General features: G+C 41.9%; 1 protein-coding gene across 3 annotated transcripts in view; it reads right to left on the bottom strand.

Moving 5' to 3' along the window:
* Positions 1-24,853, bottom strand: part of PIP4K2A (phosphatidylinositol-5-phosphate 4-kinase type 2 alpha) — a 172,079-nt gene that overhangs the window by 61,139 nt on the left and 86,087 nt on the right. For all 3 annotated transcript variants that reach the window (XM_080662042.1, XM_080662044.1, XM_080662043.1), the window contains exons 2-3: positions 7,142-7,239; positions 4,830-4,926 (exon numbers count right to left, since the gene is read on the bottom strand). In XM_080662042.1, coding sequence (XP_080518168.1) covers positions 4,830-4,926; positions 7,142-7,239 — 195 coding nt within the window. The remainder of the gene's footprint in view (positions 1-4,829; positions 4,927-7,141; positions 7,240-24,853) is intronic.

The following is a 24,853-nucleotide window of genomic DNA, read 5'->3' as shown; positions in this document are numbered from 1 at the left end:
TCTTGCAACCTAGGTATGTGCCACGACTAGAAATCAAACCCTTAAACTTTCTGCTGCATGGGACGATGCTCCAACTGAGCCACATTGGCCGGGGCCCACCACAATTATCTTTATAGAAAATCCAGATGACATCACATCACTGCCCTGTGTAAACCCGCAGGACTGCTCACACGCTTTAGAATCTGGTTGAGGTCTTCAGCCCAGTTTCCACATCCTCTACTCTTCCCTCTTTATCTCCACAATCCACCACCATCCAGTTGCTTCATTTTCCCGAGCATCGTGGCCTCCATGTTTTGGCCCAGAAAGCTCGCTTCCCTTAGTGTGCCCACTCCAGCCCTCACTCCCATTCTTCCACGAGTGTTTCTTCAGTGTCCGCCCAAAGCACTTACTCCAGTGCCCAGACCCACTTCCTTTGAGCCTGCAGCCCAGTAAGCCAGCAGGACTCGATTCCTGTCCTCGGACAGTTTAAATTACATTGGGGAAAGCTGGGTTGGAAAGCATGGTGATAGGCTGTATATTATAGAGATACTGATAGAATTTTTTTCAAAGTTTAGTATATTCTGAAGGCCTTGAAATTTTAGAATTTTATTTTTAAACCTGAAACAAGAGCATCAACAGTCTAAAACTTTACCTCTTAAAATTATTTTAAAATTAGAAATCTCTGTTACAAATAAAAAAAAGAAATGCATCAATTGAGAATAACAAGGGATTCTTTTTTTTAATCCTCACCCAAAGGATATGTTTATTGATTTTTAATTTAATTTAATTTATTTTTTTTTTAGAGAGAGGGGAAATAGGAGAGAGAGAGAGAGAGAGAGAGAGAGAGAGAGAGAGAGAGAGAGAGAGACATTGATTGATTGCCTCCCGCACACACTTCCATGGGGGATCGAACCCACAGCCAACTGAGCCACGTGGGCCAGGGCAGTAATGAGGGATTCTCATTCAGGAGATGCAGTAGGGGAAAAGTAAACCTGATATTATCCTCTACAAAGAATAAGAAGGCTCGGTTTCCAGTGCATTTAAGTTTAATTCATCATCTCCATCCTGTATAACATTTTGGGTTTTGGTGGGCAATTTTCTCCCATAGTTCAGAAACTTTAACTGAAGCCCCCATTTAACTTCCTAGAACTGTTATAAGGGGGTCTGATTCTCTGAGAGGCAAGAAAGCAGATTTTCTTGAAAAACATTAAAAGTTAGGATGTCTGGGTTTCTGTAAACCTTATTAGCATCTAATACGGAATCTGGCATATAAGAGTTAACAAAAAAGAAAAAGGAATTCCTTCACCCTTTCTTCCCTTCTGCATTTCTTACAACATCTAGCAGAGCCTGACATGTAGTTGCACAAATAAACACACACTGAGTTGATAATTGTGCATGAAATCACCTAAGGCAGTGGTCGGCAAACTCATTAGTCAACAGAGCCAAATATCAACAGTACAACGATTGAAATTTATTTTGAGAGCCAAATTTTTTAAACTTAAACTTCTTCTAACGCCACTTCTTCAAAATAGACTCGCCCAGGCCGTGGTATTTTGTGGAAGAGCCACACTCAAGGGGCCAAAGAGCCGCATGTGGCTCACAAGCCGCAGTTTGCCAACCACGGCCCTAAGGGGACTAGAGCTTATGGTGGCAATGGTGACAGCAGAAACAGCACTGAGGCAGCAATAACAGTGGAGGCCTCCGTGGGAGCAGTCATTGTGAAAGATCTTATCTTAAAAGTATGGTAAAGGGTAGTCGAACTGGCCCAACAATGATCAGAAGAACACAATTCAACTTTGAGCATATTACAAACCAGTGAAATAATTTTGTGAAGCACTAATAAATTGAACAAAGTTCTGAATCTGGAAGCACTGAGCACACGCGCGCGCGCACACACACACACACACACACACACACACAGGTTTACATATATATGTTCAGTGATACTGTTATTAATGATGAATATTCTAGAACTGTCGCTTGAATTAGTCTTTAACAGCAAGAAAACAAAGTTTTCTTTTTAAAAGACAGGAAAATCAAAACCGGAGGAAAGATACAAATGTTTATAGGGACAGCAAGAATGCTTTTTAATTCCTTTAAGTTCACTGATAAGAGGTCGATGAGGTAGGCTAATTACTAGGTTCTGCTTTTATCAGAGTGATCAATAATGACTTTTTCAGGTGTAGGAAAAAGGCATTCACACACACAAGGCAGGTCAAGAACATTTATTCATTGGTTTTAATAGGAAGGTTTGAACATAAATGAACCAGACAATGGAGCTCCTTGTGGCCACATTTATTGAAAGCTGCTACATGCAAGCACTTCAGAAAAATAAACACAGCAAGTCAAAGACAGCAGAAAGCCTGGCCCCCATCAGCAGTGCCTCCAATAGGTGATGAGACCCCAGGTCACTGATCCTACTTTTCAAACCAGATTGGGAATTTGGTCCTACATGAGTCAGCTGGTACCTGTTACTAGTTCTGGCCATGATGAATGAAATGCCTGGCCAACAGTGAGTCCAAGTGCCAAGCAGCTGGGATGATGGGCCCCTCTGGTCACAGCCTAGCACCTCTGTTGCCTTCACCCCTGCACCGTGCAGGGCCCTCGGACACACAGCCACAGCCAGTGTTGGCAAAACCTCTTCCTTTTTTCCAGACCAAGTAGCCAACCAATGTGTGGAGGCCTACTGCTGACAAATTTTTAAGAGGTGCAGATATTGGAAAAGGAACACAGGGTTGTGGAGGGAACCAGTCTATCTCTGGTTTTACTAAAGATACTTTGAAAGCAGCAATTTAAATGCCAAAAGCACCAGGCATAGCTGAGGAAAGGAGTGGTGTTCAAATGATTAATTATCCTCACACTGGCTCTCCTCTATCCCGCTCTCATGCTAAGAGCTTAACAGACTTTGCCAATTCGTTAGTGTGAATCACCCTCCACTTGCCTAATTTGCCTTCAAAGTTTGTACTCAGCAATTTGCACTTACTTAACTATCAGCTTACATGGTTTTGTGTGTTTTTTTTGGGGGGGGGGGGAGGGAAGGGAAGGAAAATCGCTCATTCCTTAGTATTTCAGTAACTAAATTGGCCATTTTAGGAAATTTTAAAAGTTAGTTTTATCTGCTGCAGTCAGAACTCAGGATGTAATGGGCCCATTTTGGATCTCATTTAACAGGACTGATTCAGAGAAGAAATATGAAGATTTCATTTTGGTAATGAATTAAGGAATCTAACAAGATCTTGTTGCTTAGGCCCTCAAAAGTTAGTTTCTGTGAAATGCGAGTATAAATGTTTTGTTGTTTGTTTTTTTTTTTTAAAAAAAAGGAGGGGACAAAGGGAGAACACACCTGCGTTGCCCATGGGAGAGCAGCCGCAGGAGACCTCGGTTACCAGCTGGCCACTCCTTTTTAAAGTGCTCAGTTTATTGTCAGATGGCCTCTGTAGATGTAGTAACAGTTCTTAAATAATGTGGAATTATTCCTTTTTATTTCATACAAACCCTTTTTACGATTCCAAATTTATTCTTTGAAAGTGACTTATTTTTTCAGGAGTAAATTTCAAGTCTAAGTTTGATCTAAGTTCTTTCTCTTAACATATGAAGGTCAAACCTGAGTGATGTTGGCTCCACTGCAGTTTTTCAAAGCAAACCAAGTGCCCACATCCTCCCTGTCACCTTCCCTCGGCCCTCGGGGGCGCACCGAGCCTCTGCTCAGAAGGACACCCAGCCCTGGTCCACCTGCAGCCCGGCCAGCATTGCTCTTTCACAGCGTGGCAGCTGGAGGCTCCTCATGCCTGAGTGAGCAAGTGAGAGAGAAAAAGGCAGGGCAGGGTGGGGAGGCCCACAAAGCTTTAGGAAAGTGTAGTAGCTCAGTTCGAATTGCCTTAAAGGCCAGATTCCTCAAGGGAAAACACAGGGTAAGCTGTGCTAACTTGTGAGGTCATTCAGGGTGGCAATATGGCACTTAATGCAGGATAAATTAGGCTTTCCCACTTAGGGCAAATGAGAGAAAGTGATTGCTAGACTTAAAGGATTTAAACAAGTCAGTACTCTCACAGTACAATGAACAGACTGTCATAGAAGCCCAGGAAGTAACCCTTGCATCTCCTAACATAGACTTCTGCTCCTATAGAAAATCATTGGCTTTTCCAAATCTAGCTGGCTAAGCGTTAGGACAGATGACCATGGGTCAGCAGATATGACAACACCATGAGAACCAGGCAAATATGGGGAGAAAAGCAGCAGTGCACTTTTGTCTGTGGGGGTACGGAGAGCGAAGGGCGTGTTCCCCAGGTCCATGCCCGGGACAGGTGGGCTCCTGATGGTGACAGCAGTGTGCGGGCATGGTGCCATGCTCCAAGTGTGGACTCTGACAAAAATGCTGTGGGCTAGAAGCAGCACTGGCCAATTGGAAAAGCAGCAAATCAGCACAAACAAGAATACATTTCTCAGATTCCTAAGTGGCCTCTACCAATGTAGGAAATGCAAATTCAATGCACACATACACACTTGCCTAGGCTGGTGACACATATGATGGCAGAAATGAAAAGGAGTTTCTGCTGGCAGAACCCCTTCCTCTGGAAACGAGAGCATGTGTAAGACCCTCATGTGCAAGACCCTCATGTGCCTGCTCTCTCCCCAAAGAATAATTCTTTTCCTACTGACTACTGAAAATATATCATATAGGGGTTCCTAACTGAAAGAACCCTTTATTTCAGAAAAAAAGTCATTGAACATTAATATGTAAACTAAAAATTACTATTATATAATTACTCGTAATGATAAAAATTCAGTCCTATTTTACAGAGCGTGGAACAATGAAGCCTATTTGAAGCAATGTCACAAAAGCAACTCACCTGGAAATCCTGATCGTCGATTCCAAACCTCTCCCGCAGGTTTCGGAAGACCATCGGGCAGTATTCCTTAAACTTGAAATGGCTCGGCATGTTTTCTCTGAAACAGCATATTGTGAAAGAAAGCTCAGATATACAGAATTAACCAGACTTGAATCTCCCACCAGCTAGTTCCATGAGTAGCCAAGGAAGTGCCTGGAGTTCCCTTCCCACAGAGGCACTTCCCAGAACAACCACAGTGGGCCTTTGAACAACATGAGGTTAGGGGTGCTGACGCCCCATACAGCTGAAAAGTCACGTGTCACTTTTGACTCCCCCAAAACTTAGCAAATAGCCTTACTGCTGACTAGGAGCCTTGCCGATAACACAGTCAGTCAATTAACACATATTTTATGTTTTATGTCTATTATATAGTGTATTTTTACAAAAAAAGTAAGCCAGAGAAAAGAAGATGTTATTAAAATTATAAGGAAGAGAAAATAAATTTACAGTATGATACATATTTATTTTTTAAATCTACATGTAAGTGGACCTGTTGTTCAAGGGTCAACAGTACAAGCCACAGTAAGACCTGGGGGACAGAAGGTCAGACTGATAACATTTGTGTCCTCTCACCACCTAGGAGCACTTGGCCTATATGACCTTTTAATCCTGACCACATGCTACAGCTGCTTCCTCAAGGAAGAGGAGGTTGCCAAGGGGAGGGGCCACCCTGCAGAACACGGTGAAGAGAAAGCCAAGAATGTGGACAGAGAGAAGGGCATCGAGCAAGCCACAATCATCCTTAGTCAATAGTGGATGCAAGCTTACAAAACAAGACTGCTCTCACTCCCTGAATGACCTATCCTATATAATAAAAGGGTAATATGCAAATTGACCTTAACGGTGGAACAACCAGTCGCTATGACACGCACTGACCACCAGGGGGCAGACGCTCAATGTAGGAGCTGCCCCCTGGTGGTCAGTGCACTTCCACAGGGGGAGCACTGCTCAGCCAGAAGCCAGCTCATGGCTGGCCATCGCAGTGGTGGTGGTGGGAGCCTCTCCCGCCTCCACAACAGTGCTAAGGATGTCCGACCAACAGCTTAGTCCCGATCCCTCGGAAAGCGGGCCTAAACCAGCAGGTGGACATCCCTCAAGGGGTTCCGGACTGTGAGAGGGTGCAGGCTGGGCTGAGGGACACACCACCCCCCGAGTGCACGAATTTTCGTGCACTGGGCCTCTAGTTTTATATAAATACCACAACCTAAATTCACATAGAAAATTCTCTCAAAGGTTAGCCTCTAAACAGTATTATGAGGAGAATTAACCCCTGAGCTTCCCACTAGCACAATGGCCCCAGGAAGAAATTTCAGAACTAATCTTTTGAGTAGGATTTGAAGTTTATACTACTCATTCAGAAAATTGCCTCTTTCTTTGTGTTCACATACACACACTCCTCTGTTGTGGTCCTCTGCACACCAACTTATAGTATGTAATTTGTATATATGTCAGTTTTCAACCACCCACCTGACTGTGAGCCCCTTGAGGGAATGGCTGTTTCTTATATATCCTTGTATCTCCAGCTCTCCGTGAACTGCCTAACATATAAGGGGCTCCAGAGTGACAACTAAAATGACATCTCGCCTGGGCCAGTGTGACTCGGTGGTTGAGCGGTGACCTATGAACCAGGAGGTCATGGTTCGATTCCTGGTAAGGGCACATGCCCGGGTTGTGGGCTCAATCCCCAGTGTGGGGCATGCACGAGGCAGCAGATCAATGATTCTCTCTCATCACTGATGTTTCTATCTCTCTCTCCATCTCCCTTCCTCTCTGGAATCAATAAAAATATATTTTAAAAAAATAAAAATAACATAAAATAAAATGACATTCCAATGAAAGAGAAATAGTCTCAATACCCAACATGGTGTCCAATTATGTTCTATAAAAATGCACCTTAATTCTTTATTGTTCTATGAAGTCGTCATTTCTGTTCATAAAGTAATCACCGTGAGAGTTTTGTGTAAGATAGCTGAGGTCCATAGCTGCTAAAAAAATCCAAGCAATTTACAGCTTGAAACATCTGAAGTGTAATGAGAATATCACTTTTAACATATAAGCTATTCATAGAGAACAATATGCCATATGGCAAAAGGATATTACCCAAGAGGCCTGCTGTTGCTTTTGTGAAAATGACAGATGGTTCTGTTTATCACAGGATTAACTTCATCAGAAAAACTTTACACCCACCCATTGAAAAATGTGATTATAGAATTCACAGAAATCATACTCCTGGCAGCCACATCAGTTCTAGAAAAGTTCGTACTTGTACTTACTTGTTAAAAAGGTGATTGTCCACCTTTATCTTTGAATAGGCTTTGAAGTCATCTGGCATCAACATAACAGGGATTTGAACATGGCTCAGTTCATTGATCTAGAAAAACATAAAATAAATGGCACAGGTTACTACTAACTAGGTGGGAAGTGTGTGGAACTTTCAGCTCACCCACTGGATGGGGAGGTGGGTACTGCAGCAGATTAAGCGCGATAAAAACTCCTGAACAACAAGAGCTAAGGAGCTCCCGGGTTGGGGAAGGCATTCACATGCCAAAAGGGTGGTGCAGCCCAGTGCCGGGGGACAGAAGCACCTGCCCTCTGGACCCTTCTGGGCCTTGCCCTCTGCACCGCTTCATCTGGGTTCTTTATAACGTGCTTCACGATAAACTGGTAAATGTAAGTAAACGTTCTCCAGGAGCTGCTCTAGCAAACTGAACCTGAGGAGACAGTCTTGGGAACATTCAATTTATAGCCAGTCGGTGAGGAGCACAAGTGACAACCTGCACTTGCAATTGGCCTCTGAAAAGGGAGCAGTCTATGGGACGAGCCCTGAACCTGGGGGATCTGCTGCTGTCTCCAGGTAGACAGTGTCAGAATGGAGTTCATTGCTTCCTGGTGTTAGAAAAATTACACATGAAAGATAGACAGAGCTTTGGCCGTTGTGGTTCAGTTGGTTGGAGCGTGTCCTGTACACCGCAAGGTCATAGGTTCATCCGGTCAGGGAACATACCCAGGTTGCAGGTTCGATGTCTGCTAGTGTGCGTGCAGGAGACAACCGGTCAATGTATCTCTCTCACATCGATGTTTCTCTCGCTCTCTCTCCTTTGCCTTCCCTCCCTTTCTAAAATAAAAAAAAAAAAGGATACATAGAGAGTGTATGTGTATCCATCAAATCAAAACTCTTTCAAAAAAAATAAAAGCAAAATAAAGCCTTTTTTATAAAAACAAAAACTGACAAGTTACCTACAACAGAATTTAAAGAAACTAGTAAGATTTAGAAAAATGATTTAGAGGCTAAGGATATACATTTCAGAAAAAAGTGTGTGGAAGATTGGAGATACAAAAAGAATAGTAAGCAAATAAATAAGGTAAATGTGTGGAGAAATGTAAGTAACATTGCCTATATGAAGCAGTAATGCTTCATTCACTGGGTTACAAGGATAGATATAAGCACTGGAAAGCAACACGTGTAAGCGGCAAGCGGGTGGTTGGAGCTGCAGTGCTCCTGTATTGTTCAGGAGGAGAGTTAAGATGTTAACTTTAGACTAAGAATGAAGGTACAATTCTAAACATTAAAAGAATAGAAACAGAGCGTATAACCTCTACGATAGTGGGGAAAAAACAAACAGTAAGAATACAAATAAAACTCATTAAAAAAAAAAAAGAACACAAGAAGAAAAAAATGAGGGCTGCAAAAGTAGGACAAACAGAAAGTAAATGAAAGAAACAAATCTGGATCTATACAGAATCACAATAGGCAAAAGTAGGCTAGAGGTTAAAACAAAGAGTATTAAAATGAAGTAAAAACAACTATAAACTACATGTAAGGGACATAACTAAAACATAGGAACTCAAAAAGATTAAAAGTTAAGGAACAAAAAATACATATTAAATAGTACTAAAATTATTGAAAGCTAGTTTACCTTTACTGATATTAGATAAACTAATAACTTAAAGATAGAAGCATTGCTAAGACTAAAGGATGTCTGTACATAATGATAAAATGTTCAATTAGCCAGAAAGATAAAATTCATATTTTATAAGTACCTAATTAGCCTGAAAGTATAGAGCAAAAACTCTTCAGACCTCTGGCCGGGATAATGGACAATCCATTGTTAAAGAGAAAGATTTGAATATGCTTTGATAGTTCAAACAGACAAAAAAATTAAATTGAACATTATTCATTCAGTATTTGCTACACACCTATTACTGCCAAGTGTTCATCTAGTTGCTTTGGATAGGTTGTTGAACAAAACACATTAACGTGCCTGTCCTCCTAGAACTTATATTGTAGCGGGGAGAGTCAGAAAATAAAACAATAAACTTAGTAAATTACAATGTGGGCAGTAAATTATCTACTATGTTAGAAAGCTATATATAAAAAAAAGAGCAGGATAAAAGAGCTAGGACATGGCCATCAGTACATGGGTGGGGATCACTGATACATTAAAAATAGGGTAGGTTAGGGTGGGCCAAGGTTTGAAAGAGATAAGGGATTCAGCGTTCCAGTGCAAAGGCTCTGGGGATGTGCCTGGTATGCTTGGGAAGAGGGGACCAGCCTGGCTGTAGCAGATTACGTGTGGAATAGGAAGAGCTGAGATCAGAGAAGTAAAGGGAAGCTGGGCCTATAGAACTGTGGAGATCGCTGAAAGGACTCTGGCTTTTACTCTACGCGGATGCAGTGTTCTGGGTGGTAGAGTGATGATATCACTTAACTAACTTAGGGTTTCAAAAGACTACTGGGTGGGGGAAGAGTTTGGGGTGGGGGAAGCACAAGTGCAGAAGTAGCAAGCCCTGTTATGAGTAACCGTAACAACAGTCTGCTTTGACTAGGGTGACCACATATTTTGGAAGCAGAGCCAGCATGCTTTCCTGTGGTCCTCAGTGTGCTGTGTGAGAAAGACAGGAGCCAAGTCCTGCTCAGAGGCTTTAGCCTGAGCAATCAGGAGGGAGCTGCCATCAACCCAGACAGGGGACTTCTCAGTCTTCATTTTTATGTTTTTGATTTTTAAATCATGTTAAAGAATTACCTGTTCTGAAAATTAAGTACTTTAATAATTGTTTTAAACTATGAAGAAAAGAAAAAAACATATGTGCAAGCCACCACATATTCTAAAAGAAATATTATGTTAACATTTTAATAAACATTATAGTAATAGTTTAATAGAATACATATACTAATTAGTATATAATTATGTTCTACTGAGCTCTGCACAAATACTCAAACCTTATGATCAAACCACCCTCATTTCCTGATCCACCTTGACTGTCCCATTTTTACACATCAGCTGAGAATCCAACTTCCCAAAGATACCATGTCATTGAAAAGAAAGCAGCACAATTTACGTTGAAATGGTGAACTCCCTCCAGCTAGTGGTTTGCATCAGTCCTACAGATATTGTGTATGCCCAGGTTGCCATTGAAATTTCAAAATATCCATGGCACTCCTCTGAATTTGCTGCAATGCCCTAGGGCACTTCCCACAATTTGGGAAGCACAGATATAAATAGTAGCAGATGCTTAAAACAGCAAATGATATAATCTAATTATGAAATAAAATAATCAGAATAATACCTTAAAATTCATTGTATTAGATTATAACCTATAACCACTTTATAATGACCCAAACAACCTTAATTACAACCATCAGTTAATCCTTACCTCATAAAAACTGACCCATATAACCTTTTCATGCAAGTGGTTTTCTTGGGATAATTCTGTACCAGATGCATTTGTATAAGGCCAACTCACAATTCTCCTATCAAATTAATGTGATAACTTAACCAGACATCACATTTAGCCTGTTCTATATTAAAATTTCCTTCATTTTGTGGTGAGTAAAAATATCTGAAACTGCCACTTAACAAAACTCTAGACTAATTTAAAATCACATAATCTCTCCTATTCAGTTGACTCAAGTATCTTACAATATTAAACAACTAGAGGGCCAGTGCACAAAATCCTGCACTTGGGGCGGGGGGGCGGGGAAAGGGGTGGCCCTCAGCCCAGCCTGCGCCCTCTCTCAGTCTGGGAGCCCTTGGGAATGTCTGACTGATGGCTTCAGCCCGACATCATTAGCGCTGCCGCCGAGGCGGGAGAGGCTCCCACCACCGCCACTGCGCTTGCCAGCTGTGAGCCCAGCTTCTGGCTGAGCGGCACTCTCCCTGTGAGAGTGCAATGACCACTAGGGGGCAGCTCTTGCATTGAGCGTCTGCCCCCTGGTGGTCAGTGCGCATCATAGCGACCAGTCGTTCCATTGTTCGGTCGATTTGCATATTAGCCTTTTATTATATTGGATTATCAGAGTATATTTGTAAAAAATTTAAATTTACATCTTTATACTAGCACTGGAATATCAAAGTTTAAAAAGACAGAGAATCAGAACTAAAGGTCAAGTCTTATGACAATAAGAACAATTAGAATGAAACTGATGCCAATCATTTTTTCAATATTTTGTGGAAATAAAAGTGTAAATAAAAACAATGTACGTTTACAGGATGGCCAGGAAAATTAAGGAGTAATCAATTTCATATTGCTTTCACTAAATTATACAGAAAATGTTGGTGAGAACATAAATGATTTCTTCTATCACATCTATGCTTCAAGTGATTACTGAGAAAGCAAAACCCAATTTGGAAGTAGGAAAAGAAATACTTTTTGCTTTATAGTTCCTGCTCTGAAAAATGTTTCATGGAAAAAAATTATGAAAAGCTTTCAGCCAAGATGGAATGTGTAATCTGAGCATTTCCCATATCGATTCCTTTCATGAGTATAATGCGTTGAGTGTCCACTCTGGATTGGGCAGAGCCCAAACACCAGTGCTCATCCCCACGGTGCTTGCAAGAGGGGCACATGCATTAACTGAAGAACTGCACAAATGTAACACTTCAACAATGACAAGCATCCGGAGACAGGACTTCAGGCTATGAGCAAGCATGACAGGCGTGGATCCGGGTGGTGATAACTGAAGGAGGGGCTGGCTGGACTGGAGCAGAGGGCAGGTGGAGAGGGGTGCCAGGAAGTAGGGTTGCAGTGACAAAAGGGGGCACAGGTAACTGGAGAAATGACAGGTTAATGTGGTAGGAGTGCAGACATTGAGAGGGCACGTGATGGGATGGGGCTGGACAGCACACCTAGGAGGACTGTAAGAGGATGGTAGCCTGGCAAAGGGCGGAGGCAGCCAAGATGAGGGAAGTAGATCCCAGTGATACTGAGGTGGTAAAACACAGGCTGAGTGACAGCAAAGACTGTGAAGCCATTTAGAGACAGAGTATTATAAAAAGAGTTCAGTTTTGAATTGTTAAATTTGATGTGCTCCTGAGTCATGGTAAGTGTTGATGACAAGGAGGCAGGTGGACACATGGACCTGATGTTCTCAGTGGAAGCCTGGCCCGGAGATAAAAATATATGCCTCTGTGTCTAAGACAGTGTTCTTCCTCAGGAGTGAATTAGATAATCCCGAGAGTAGACAGCATGAGAGGACAGGAAGCCATCTTGAATATCAATGGTTAACAGCTCAAAGAAGAGGATGATCCTGCAAAGGAAAAAGGGAAGAACTGAGGCAGGCAAAGTCACCTCATGGACATGAAAGGAAGAGTCAGTCAAGAACAAGATGAAACAAAGAGTGTTGAATGCTTCTTAGAAGTCAAGTGGGATGAGGATTGGAAATGTCTGCTGGACTGAACAACATGGAGTTTTTGGTGACCTTGGTGTGAGGGGTTTGATGGAGCAGAGCAATGGAACCAGACTGGAGTCAGTTGGTGGGAGGATGCGGACACTGAATCTGGCTAGTTTTTAAGAAGTCTGGACGTGAAGGAGAGGCGAGAGATGAAGAAGAGGAGGGATGGAGGAAGGGCCCTTCCTGAGAAGGTGGAAAGGGAGGGGATCCAAGCATACATGAAAGAAATGGCTCTGGGAAGCAAGTCCTCTATCAACAAGAGAGAACAGGACAGGAGTTGTAAGCAAGGGGCAGAATCCGGCTGAGGGAAGACAGTAGTTCCCATCCACTGGCTCCAATTTTCTCTGGGAAGTAGGAGCTGTGGCCATGTGCTGGGAGTGGGAGGCAGGCTAGGGGGTTCAGAGGCTTAGCGAGAATACAGAGAAAGTGACCACAGAATGTGGGAGAACAAGTTGGAAGAAACAGGGTTGGGCTTTGGGGCAGAGCGGGGAAGGTCAATCTGTAGGGAGCCAAACAAACTCATGGAATGACATTCCAACAGGGTCGGTCAAAAGGTGCAGGTGCAGGTGAGGATGCACATTCAGGTGCAGGTGCAGGTGCAGGTGCAGAGGTGAGGGTGCCTGGTCAGGTATGAGGTCTTTGCTGGTTGAATGTGCCAGAAAGAGGACATAAAATGTGCCATAAAGAGCAATGGAATGAATTCCAGGATAACCAATTAGAAATGGAAAGTCAATATAAAGCACTATCCCTGACTATAGAGAGTTCCCCCTTGATGGGGCAGCACATACACAAACAGTGAGATACAAAGCAGCAGCAGCAGACGTGCTGGTGCCCAGACGGTAAGTGCCGCAGGAGCTCGGCAAGGAGCCACTGCAGCAGGGCTGGGCGAGGACTTCGGGAGGGTGCAGCTGCTGTGACTTTTGGCAGATGAAGAGATGTGACCCGTGTTTCATAAAAATGTTTGGAAAATGCACACGTTTAGTTATTTCTGCAAGCCCCATAGTCACAAATCAGAGTGTCCCAGAAAGTAGAGAATGTTTGGCCCTCGTTACTAGAGGAGAAAAGAGATAAGAATCAAAGTCCACTTTGGTTTATGGAGAATCATAAAAAGATTAAATTAAGAGAATCTTAGAGATTCTACTGTCTACGCTCTCATTTTGCAGATTATAATGCATCCTGATATGTCATCCTGTTATCATCAAGAAGTAGCTTGGCACTAAATTATATTAGCTACTTCAGGAGCATTTTACCTTTCTTCTGGATTGTCTTTCATTCACGATGGCTTCACATTTCCTTTGGGTTTCTCTTTTCCCCCCAAAATTCTCCCCCCAAACCTTCTGGTCAGGTGAGTAGCTAGACTCAATGACCTATGAAAGAATACTTCACCAACTAGAGGATTTACCACTTAAAAGGAGTTTTTATTTAGTAAACAATATTTTTAATAGTGTACTCCTGAGCCCCTATATATTTTTTTATAAACATGTGTGTGTTTTTTTGAACTTGTTAAATTTGATGTGCTCCTGAGACATGGTAAGTGTTGCTGTCAAAGAGGCAGGTCATTCATCAGTTTTAGCAAAATGCTTTAATTATAGCACTGCCCAATAATTGAAAGGCCATTTAACTTCCTGGATAACTCTCCTGTAGCCTACTACTTTGACATTGCACAAACTGAAATCCTTGTCTGTAGTTCACATTCACTAGTGATACAGGCAAGGACAATAACCTATTATCTCGAATACAGTTGAGTTAATCCTATTTGTTAATTTCTATATTCCACATAGAGCTATGGGTTGTGAACTTTCAAATGTCAGGACAAATTTCTTGGGTTTCAAAGTCTTCAGTTTAAGAAAATTTTAATTTATTAGTCTGTCTACCTAGCCCAATCATTTTATGTGGCCCACCTCAAAATTGGCAGCTAAACTAATAATGTTTTATCATCATACTAGAGGCCTGGTGCACGAAATTCGTGCACTGGAGGGGAAGTCCCTCAGCCCAGCCTGAGCTCTCTCGCAGTCTGGGAGCCCTCAGGGGATGACCCACTGCCATGGCAGCTGCCCTTGCCAGCCGTGAGCCCGGCTTCTGGCTGAGTGGCGCTCCCCCTGTGGGAGTGCACTGACCACCAGGGGGCAGCTCCTGCGTTGAGCGTCTGCCCCCTGGTGGTCAGTGTGCATCACAGCGACCGGTCGTTCTGCAGTTTGGTCAATTTGCATATTAGCCTTTTATTATATAGGATTAGCAAAGCATTTACACTTTTATTTCCTTATAGCTACTTACATAGACAATACATATATAATTATATTTATATACGCTATAGAAAACTCATAAGAAAGAAAACAATTTGTGTTAACCATTACTATTTTGAGGGGGGAAATAAAACATACTCACCCCATAGAAATAAAGCATATATTATGAAATGCAACTAGTTTTTAATCTATGAAGGTGAAAGTGCTTTTGGAGAGTATTAAACTTTTATTAGGTTCATTAATAAACTAAAAGCACTAGTTCTATTATTAAGGCCACATTTAAGCTTCCTTCAGGTTATAAATATTTAATAAACTCTCACAACAAAAGTGCGATACCACTTCACACTTATGACGTACTAGTTGTCAAACCACTTTGGCAAATATTTTTTCATTTTCTATTTGTACTGACAGTTGTATTCACAGTCCTAGAGAGCTCATGACCATAAAAGTACATTTTAAATACCCCCATGCAGAGAGGCTGTGGACTGGGTCTCTAGTGCCCTGGGAAGGGTCTCTTATTTCTGTCATACGGCACTAGTCACCCACGGCACTAGTCACCCCCAAAACAGACAAGTGTGATCCAGCTGTGCCTTTCTGCTTAGTCACTGGGTGTTAATGTGGAAGCACAGAGGCCCAACATAAGACATAAAATAAAGAAGCTTTGTTGTCAACATCAATAGACCCAATGGCAGAGGGGGGCTGGGAGGGTGACTAAAAGGTTTACTGCAAAGTGCCCAAATGTTCCTGGTAGTATTATAACTCAAGAGTGGAGGGAAAGGGGGAAGGGGAGAGTGTGGGTGGAGGGAAAAATATTAGTTGACCCTGCAGGTGGTGAAGGGAGAAGGATGGGGAGAGCCATTGAGATCTGGGTGCAGCTTGGCCTACACTCACATTAATACTTGTCACTAGTCTTACTGCAATACTTGGTGAACACCTGCTAAGCACACACTGAGCACTTTGGACATAGTATCTGATCTGATCTTTATAACCAAATGGGAGTAGGGACTATTATCCCCATTTTCCAGATAAGGAAATCGAGGCTTGGTGAGATCCAGTAAACTAATCCAGGCTAAGTCTTCCTCAGTCAGGCAACTCACTTGAGTTTCCTTAAATATAAAATTCAGGGGGTGGAACTGGCTGACCAAAGATCATTTGGAGCTGCTGAAAGCCTGTGAGGTAAGAAGCACAGCAACTTCATAAGACATACACCTGAAATTTTAGGATCCATTGCATTTAAAAGCTTCTACAGGATTCCTCCTTTAAAAGAGCAATAATTAACTAGATGCTTAGAATAAATGATTGAAAACATGTTTAACTGAATATGCACCATGACCTACTGCCATCATCTCAGCTGTGAAGACCTATTACTGGAAAGCTGTCATTTCCCTGACATTCCTTGTCATTTCAAAAAAGGGAAAATAAATATTCCTCAAAGGTCCATTAAATCTTAATGAATCGCAAACAGAATGCTTGAAGGATACAAAATCGATTTCCAAACAATTATTTATTAAAGCAAATTGTCTGAGTTTTCCTTTATGAAAATTATGATTCACACACAGAACAGTAAAATTTATGTGGACTTTTCCTTTTATAATGCTAAATGGCCCAACTCGGAAAAAGTGTCTTGGTTTCTCTCTTCAGCAAAATATTCAAATTTCTATCCCACTCAAGTTATCTCCAACACTGTAAAATGTAGGTGGTGTGTGTTCTCTCCAGATCTGCTGATTGGAATGAGTGTCATTCCTGCAGATGTAACACTGAATTCACACTGGCAAGAAAACAGAGTTTGCAATTAAGCTGCAAAAAAGGGCATAATAAATAGCTACTGGACAAGGAATAAATAAGTGAGAACCAGCTGGTAATGGTTCTGAAATTAAGACATACAGAGGTATACCCACAAAGCCATTTCACACTGAGACATTTAAAAAATAAATTCACTAATGTATATAATTTTAAGTCAAGTAAAGAGTATGTTCATAAATTGTGAGACATTATCAATGGTGCTTGATTAATTCAGGTATATTCACCCTAAATACTACAGTTCCAGACTAAGACATAATTAGTAACTGGTTTTCATTCAGCCAAGCATACACAAAAAGGAGCAAAAAAAAAAATGCCTAAAAAATAAAACAGGGAAAAAGAAAACTCAAATGTAGTAGTCAGAGATAGTTAATCTAATTAGAATAGACAACTCACTACAAATCATGGCATACTGAGAAGAAATAGGAGGCATCCAGCAGGGTGTGCTGCTGGGTAGAAAGGCTGAGTGAGAGCAGGCGGAGGCACGGGTTTCCTGGCAGCTTGGCCATCTGAGGTGGGGGCAGAACAGGAGATTGCAAGAGTGGGAATTATCTTAAAAGACCCACTTATCCCACCTCAATATCTCAAGATGCAGATTGAAGAGGGCTTATGTTATCTCCCAAACAACATAACTACCACTTAAATATGAGTGTATATTTTAAAACACAACTCGATTTAAAAAAAGAAAGGTAGGAGGACTATGGAGGTATAAATCCAGGCAAGATTAGCACAAAGGAATCAAGACCTTTGGGGGAACAATCGTAATGCACAACTCGACATGTCTACTATTTTGGGTACTATTTCAACTTTAATTAATTTCTTAGGGAAATCAAATAAGAAATGCCATACCAGATTCCCCAGACTTTACAAGTTTTTTAATCGATTCTGGCTTCTATGAAAGGATCCTGACTTTAAGTGATAAAAAAAAAAAAAGTGATATAAATTCACCATTAATGTTAAAGATATCTCCCCCTCCCCCATATCCCTTTATCATATCAGTATCTGAAAATAGCACTTATTGGAATCATCCCAAAAAGCAAAATTCCTTTGTGGATTCTATGGTCGATAAGCATAGAGGGATTCCTCCCACCAAACAGTTTACTTTGAACATTTCTGCTCTAGGGTTCCTTGGCTTTAGGAAGTGAAGACCTGAGAGTTGAGGGCATTCCAGAGCTACTGAGAGGTATCAGCGGGAAGTCCTGGCACCCGTCTGTCCCTGTGGCACAAACAGCATGGTCCCTTTAAATGTGAATTAAACTTTCCCTGATTCTCCCCAGAGGTATACAATGACCTCAGGTGCATTTCTAAGAAAATATTTTCCATGGTGTGACTGAGATAAGTCAAGATTGTACATGTCCTTCCCCAGGGTTTTCTCCAGATTCAGCTACACCATTTCGGGAGAGGGTGGGGAGCAGGAGCAGGGAAACAGACATAATAACTTTAAGAAATTTTAACAAATTAGTTAGACTGCTGGTGTACACAGAATTGTCCATATTGGGTGCAATACCTATAACCACCCTTTCCAGAAGTCTGGGAGCAGACTTCTACAAAATTTTTGCAATACAATTGTTTGTAAAATGGGGATAGCACCACTGATTTATATACCAAAGTCATACTTTATATGGCTATAGTAACCATAATGTCCTTAGAACAAAGAATATCATAAAGGCAACATTTTCTCTTTTTTCTACTAAGTTTCTTAGCAAATTTGAAGCAGTGGGAGGAGGAGGAAAGATTATCTAAAATTTTTAACCTAATTTCTACCATGTATTTGATTCCTATTTGCAATTTCTTATTCCATATTTTTTAAAAATTAACTTGATCATAAGCTCTCATTGGGAAATGTATAGTAGTGTGCTGAATATAGGTTGAAATAATTTTAAAAATTCAAGTCTCACTCACTATGACTCAAGCCTGCAGCCCGCACTTGGAATGGTGTGGCTCTCATTATAACTTAGACTGCTAATTGAATAGCAATTTAAAAGTTCTGAGGTTTCAGAGGGGTAGGCAGAGCAAATTAGAGTCAATTATAGAGGTAGGAGAAACAGGCAGCTGAAAATGTTTGTGAAATGTATTTTTATTTGTCTTCAGGCAGGAGCTCAATTTCTACAGCTGCTCCATCGCAATTCATTTTCTAAGACCATTTTTAAAAGAGTTAATGTCTTTGCATTTGCAGATAAGATAAAATCAACGATGCAAGTTTATTTTAATTAAAGCCTTCTTTTGAAATGTGAGCTACCTTCAAATGTCTAGAAAAACAATGCTTTATTTCAATGAGCCAAATAAAACTGTTCTGATAGCACAGATGCCTGTCATGCCAGCACCTACTAAACTAAAAAGCCCAAATTATTACACTTAAGGGGATTTTTCTGTTGAACAAGGATCATTAAGTCAATCTTTTGATTAATGGCTACTTGACTAAAATTAAAATGTCATCAGAAATATTTAAACTCTTGCTAAGAATCTTTAATTTATGACACACACACACCCTACCATAGACCATCTGTCAACGTGGTATCTGCGTACTCAATCAGACTTCTGGTGGGTGTTCCTCACTGGCTGGCCCTCTGCCAACCTCATCCGAAAGAATGAAGTCATGTTAACATTTTACCTTTCATGAACCAAAGAATCTGATATTAAACTTGAAATACGGACAACAATTTACAGGCTCTAACAGAGGTAATACAGGCTTTTAAAAATTCAAGAAAAATTTTGCCAATGAAATCAAGATCTTACAATGTGAGCATAGTCCACGCATCAGGCCCCCAGGCTCAGAGTCAGGAGACAAACGTGGTCCTGCCACTTCATCACTGCATCACCTTGAACACATTGCTCCAGCTCTCTTGATCTTGCTTTATACTTTTTCGAATGAGTTCCAGAAGACAAGAGATTGCAAGTGATGTATTGTTTGGCCCAGACAGTGATTTAGAAAATGCTTGAATTAATTATCAAATTTTTTCAGCCTTGAGAAAATTTACATACAGATTGGGATTTCTGGCCTCTTTGAAAAGCAGGTCGATCTGGCATCTAGCCTGGAACCACTCATCTGGTGCTGAGCAGCAGCGGGAAAGCACCCTCTAGCTCGGCACAGGTCCCACCACTTCCTAGAACCTTTGGCCTGGATGACTTGGCTCATTCCAGGGTTTCAGCCATCACCGGGCTCCAGGGCCTGGCACATGGAAGGCGGTCTCACAGATACCAATGAATCGCAAAACAACTTTCCACAGAGTTCTCTTCAATTTAGAAGAAACAAATGACTTCATGAAGTGTTTTGTTTAAATGGCTGTAGGGCTTGCACAAAAATAGGATAAGAAGTCACAGCTCCCCAATATTATAATCAAGGACATTGCATGATCTTGGTCCTTTGTTGACATCAACATATAGACTTGGAAGGGAGGCTAAACTCAGATGATATGCCTGCAGCTGCCTGTAACCAGGTCTTCAGCCCGTCTCCAGAAGGGCATTGAGGCTGGCACACAGGAAAGTCAAGAGAAGAGAGAGACAAGAGCCATGGTGGAGATGACATCATTTGAGCCTCTGAACCCACTGGATCCTGAGGCCAGCCTATCTCCTGTCATCCTTCCCAGATACACAAACCAATAAACCCTTTAAGCTAATGGAAGTTAGGTTTCTGACACTTGCAATTGAAGATACCCAAATATAACACTCAACTACTTAGTGGAGGTTAAATGAATACAAACTTTATTCACTGCAGGACGGGGACAGGAATGCTAACAATGACACACACTCCAAGAAACGGATCTTGAGAGCTTCAACTGAACATAGTTTACTTTTTATATTCAGATATCTAACATGCCAAAATAATTTAAGACTTCCTGATGTCTTTCTGTACATTCATCCAGTGCAAGGACACCCTAAAAGTACAGTGCCCCAAGTGGACTGTGAAAGAGAAGCTCCCAGAAGGCACTGGAAGATGTCAGGCTCATAGCAATTCTCGCACACCCTCTGGCTCCGGAGAAGATGAGATGGAGTTGGTATGTAAAGCAGCTGCCTCACTGACACACCAAGATGGGGACCACACCTGCTGAAAAGGCGAGGAGAGACAGCCATGCGTTTAGAAGACCAATCAGTCACACACAGTCGACAAAACCTACAACATGATGGAGAAGGGAATGGGCATGTCTAGTTCAGCATTTAAAAAATAAAACAGGTTTCTTCAGCAAACATCAAAGTTGAGACCTATGTTAAGATTCCAGAAGGGAAGCACTGAATACCTGCTGTGGTTAGGGTTGGACTTTTGTTTTTCCTTCCAGGAACAGGACAGAGGGGCAGCTTGTTTTACTGCAGAAGAGAGAACAGTAAGAGGAAGGCTAGCACTGTGCAGCCTACACCGTTTTCCTGGTACCTGTTTTAGGTGATGAGTGGACCACGCATTTTTATCTCTTTCCCCTCCAGAAACCCTGCTAAAATGACAATAAGGGAGACAGAGATAAAGAAAATTGGTGAGCAGACAACAGAAGAAGAGAAATTTCAAAGAATTTTTAAAAGAGAAAAAATAGAGATTGTTAACGGATATGAGGAGAGAAAGCTGCCACCTAAATGCCCATGGCCACTTTGCTCTCACGGATGCAGAACACGCACCTGGAGTTCAGGCAGCCGAAAGCATGCGGCCTGTGGCCAACCACTGCACCCCCGGCAGGCAAGGAACTGATTCGTTACAGGACTGAACCCAAAGGCTTCCGAGTTGGGAACACCAGGCACAGAGCAGGGCTGGGCTGGGCCACGGGAGGTGCGCAAGTCTCTGCTCTCACCTCGGGACCTCGGCACCTTGGCACCTACCCTCTGCTCTGCTGCAGGCACTCCTGTGGCCACTTCCTGAGGGGACGCAGGCAGATTCCTCTCAGGAGAAAAGGCCCTAGGACACCTCACCAGTGGGCAACACTAGAGAAGCGGGTCCGCTCCCCAGCCACCCTCACGTAGAAGCCCACGGGGTCAACGAGCATCACCTCTCCATGTTCCCGGAACTTGCGAGCTGTGTTCCGGCATCTCATTCTAAAATGTGAATGGACAGCAATGAGTGGCTAGACATGTGAGGGAAGCCCCTAATACAAAGAAGAACTGAAACAAATCTATTGTTTTTTTTCTGTGATATTTAATATCACACAATACTAAGTTACCAAATTCAATACTTCACAAAGTACTAAAAATCCTTGAGACATAGTAAGGTCAATACTACTACTTTAACCAAAAGCTGTGTATTGTTTAACTAAAAGGAGGAATAAGAGGAGAAATGAAAAGGAGTAGGAGAGCTGTAGCATTACCTATCACTGCAGAAAATCCACAGGTAATACCAACAACGGACATTCATAACAGTGTAAGCATATTACCTAGAAATATAGGGTAAATGCCAGGCAAAATGACTGTATATTTGTGTGCTAATATGGAAAGTTCTCCAAGAAATAGTATGAAGTGTTAAATATGCTCCCATTTATGTTTTAGAGAAAAATTGTACCTTCATATATTTGTGTATGAAATTTGCAGAGAGTACATAAAAGCTGGAGGACCAGGTTTGGCAGTCTGGGGTGGGTGTGAAGTTCCTCACATGTTATTTTCATAATAATAATAGAGAGAAAAATTAAAGCATTCATGAAGCAATTAACTCAGGGAGACATCCCATAACTCTAAAGCAATGGTCCCCAACATGGGTACATGCTCTCCAGTAAGGAGATAGGAGAATTTCTATTTCTATTTAGTTTATATAAAAGAACGTTAACCATTGCACAATCTACACTAATAAAAGAGAAAGATGCAAATTGACCATACCTTCGTGACACCCACCAGCCAATCAGGAGTGAGTATGCAAATTAACCCAATAAAGATGGTGGGTTAATTTGCATACACAGGTGCCGAGCTGCCGGTGGCAGGACGCAGACATTCCACACCGCCCCAGCCACTCTGGGCCTCTGGGCAGCGTGGGAAAGCGGAAAGGTGGCTCCGGGCCGGAACAAAGGCGGAAAGGCGGCTCCAGGCTGGAGCGAAGGCAGAAAGGCGGCTCTGAGCCAGAGCAAAGGCGGAAAGGCGGCTCTGGCCCGAGTGAAGGCGGTGCCAGCAGCCAGGGGAAGGAAGGCCCATTCTTGCACGAATCTTCAGGCATCGGGCCTCTAGTTTATTATACAGCTTCACATACGGCCTCATCAGTCCATATGTCAAAGCCATGAGCTATGTATTGTAAGGGAGGTAACCTGAAGAAACTGTAGGAATGCCACAACCTGGAGGGGTTGGTGGTAGAAACACCATGCCTTTGTCCACATTCAGTGTATCGCAATGGATTGCAGTTTGCATGTGCCCAGCTGAGTGGATTTACAGAACATACCATCTGGTTTTAACATCTGGTCTTAATTAACCCTCACAAAACAGACACGTGTTTCAAAGGATGCCTGAAAGAAACCACTGAATGAAGCTAATGCTAAAAACACAAATACGTTAACAAGAATACGGCCAAGCTAACAGAGAGCTGGGCTCCTGGTGTGTTCTCTCTACTGACCATATTACGAGGTTAAAGTATTGATGATTTAATAAAAAAATGACAAAAACGGTTCAAAAACAACTGAAGTTATTGAGATTATTTGAAATGTGGGCTCCCGTCCATATTGGTTAACTGATATAAATGCATTTCCCTACGTGTGTGCTGTGCCTTGAGATATTGGTTGATGATAGTATGGAGCTATCAAAGTAGGCCGGTCACTTAAAAAATAAGCACTCCCCTGGCTGGTGTGGCTCAGTGGTTGACCGTCGACCCAGGAAACAAGAGGTCATGCATGGGTTCGATTCCAGGTCAGGGCACATGGCCAGGTTGCATGCTTGATCCCCAATAGGGGGCATGCAGGAGGCAGCCAATTGATGATGTTTGTCTCAACAATGCTTCTATCTCTCCATCTCTCCCCCTTCCTCTCCCTCTCTCTAAAAAATAAATAAAAACATATGTACAAAACAAAACTTTTAAGCACTCAACTGGAACACAAACATCTATAATTTTTTCAATAATGTTTTAACATCATGTAATACTAAACTATCAAACTTAACACACCATGAAATTTTACTAATTGAATGATTAGTGTACAGAAACATCTTTCCAGGTTCCTTTAAAAGCAAAAGACTAAAAATCACATACCAGTCATTATTCCTACCAAGGTAAAAATGCTAAAAGTATATAAAAACCATTATGGCACCAAATTCAATAAATTCTTTTGTCAGCAAATACTACTGGCAGATACATAAAAAATACTGTTCAATATTTGAGGACTCAAGGTTTAAAAGACATTGCACAGCCTCTGAAATTTGCTTTATAGTTGCATCTAAGTGACAACATTTTTCTCCTGGGTGGGGGTTGTGCAGAAAAGGAGAAGGGAATTAAGTACAAACTTCCATTTACAAAATAACTCATGGGATATAATGTACAGCACAGACTACAGAGTCAATAATATCATAACTATGTACAGTGGTTATTAGACTGGTTGGTGATCTATTTATACAGTAGGCAAATGTTGAATCACTATGTTGAAACTAATATAATATTGTATGTTGTATGTCTGATGCCGTTGTAATAACCTGGTTATTATTTAACAGGAAAGGAGGAAAGGGAAGACCAGACAGACACTTGCCCAGTAAGGTCTGAGTCACCTGGGAAGGTGCTTGCTCGTCAATCACACGTGAAAGTGAGTCAGTGACCAGAATAGGTGTGGCCACTGCAAGCATGTGGAATCTGAATATATAAACCTCTAAGCAAAGGAGCCACGCTCTCTTGGCTCCAGGGCCCAGGCTCCCATGACTTCTGTGATGGGGTCACGCTCCCCTGCACCCATGTGGCTCATGGCCTTGTGGGGCTCCATATATGGACTAATGGACTTTAACCAGCTTGGATGCTGAACTACATACACCCAGCTGCAACATGGAAAAGAAGCTCTGGACACTGGCCGCGCTTTGGAGCTGCCCCCTTTTCAGGTCTGGCCTAAGGGGCAGGGGCCTTTGGAACCCGAGGAATGTAACTTCACGCCAATACAGCCTTTTCCACATCCCATCCTCCGTGGGGGCTTCTGAAAATTCTTATTTCAGTGGCATCCCAACAACCTCATTCCCACTAGTGTCTGGGAAATCTGGCCCATTAATTCCTCCTACAACATGTCAACTACAATGAAAAATAATTTAAAAAAACACACCAAAAAAAACAAAGAACTACCGTATCTACTCTGTATGGTTGAGAGGAAAGCAGAGCAATATAATGAACAACATAAAGTGATGAACAAAAACAG

Source organism: Plecotus auritus, assembly GCF_963455305.1.
Source record: "Plecotus auritus genome assembly, chromosome: 1".
NCBI lineage: Eukaryota > Metazoa > Chordata > Mammalia > Chiroptera > Vespertilionidae > Plecotus > Plecotus auritus.
The sequence above is the reverse complement of the archived record's forward strand: the minus strand, read 5'-3'. Positions and strand labels throughout refer to the sequence as shown.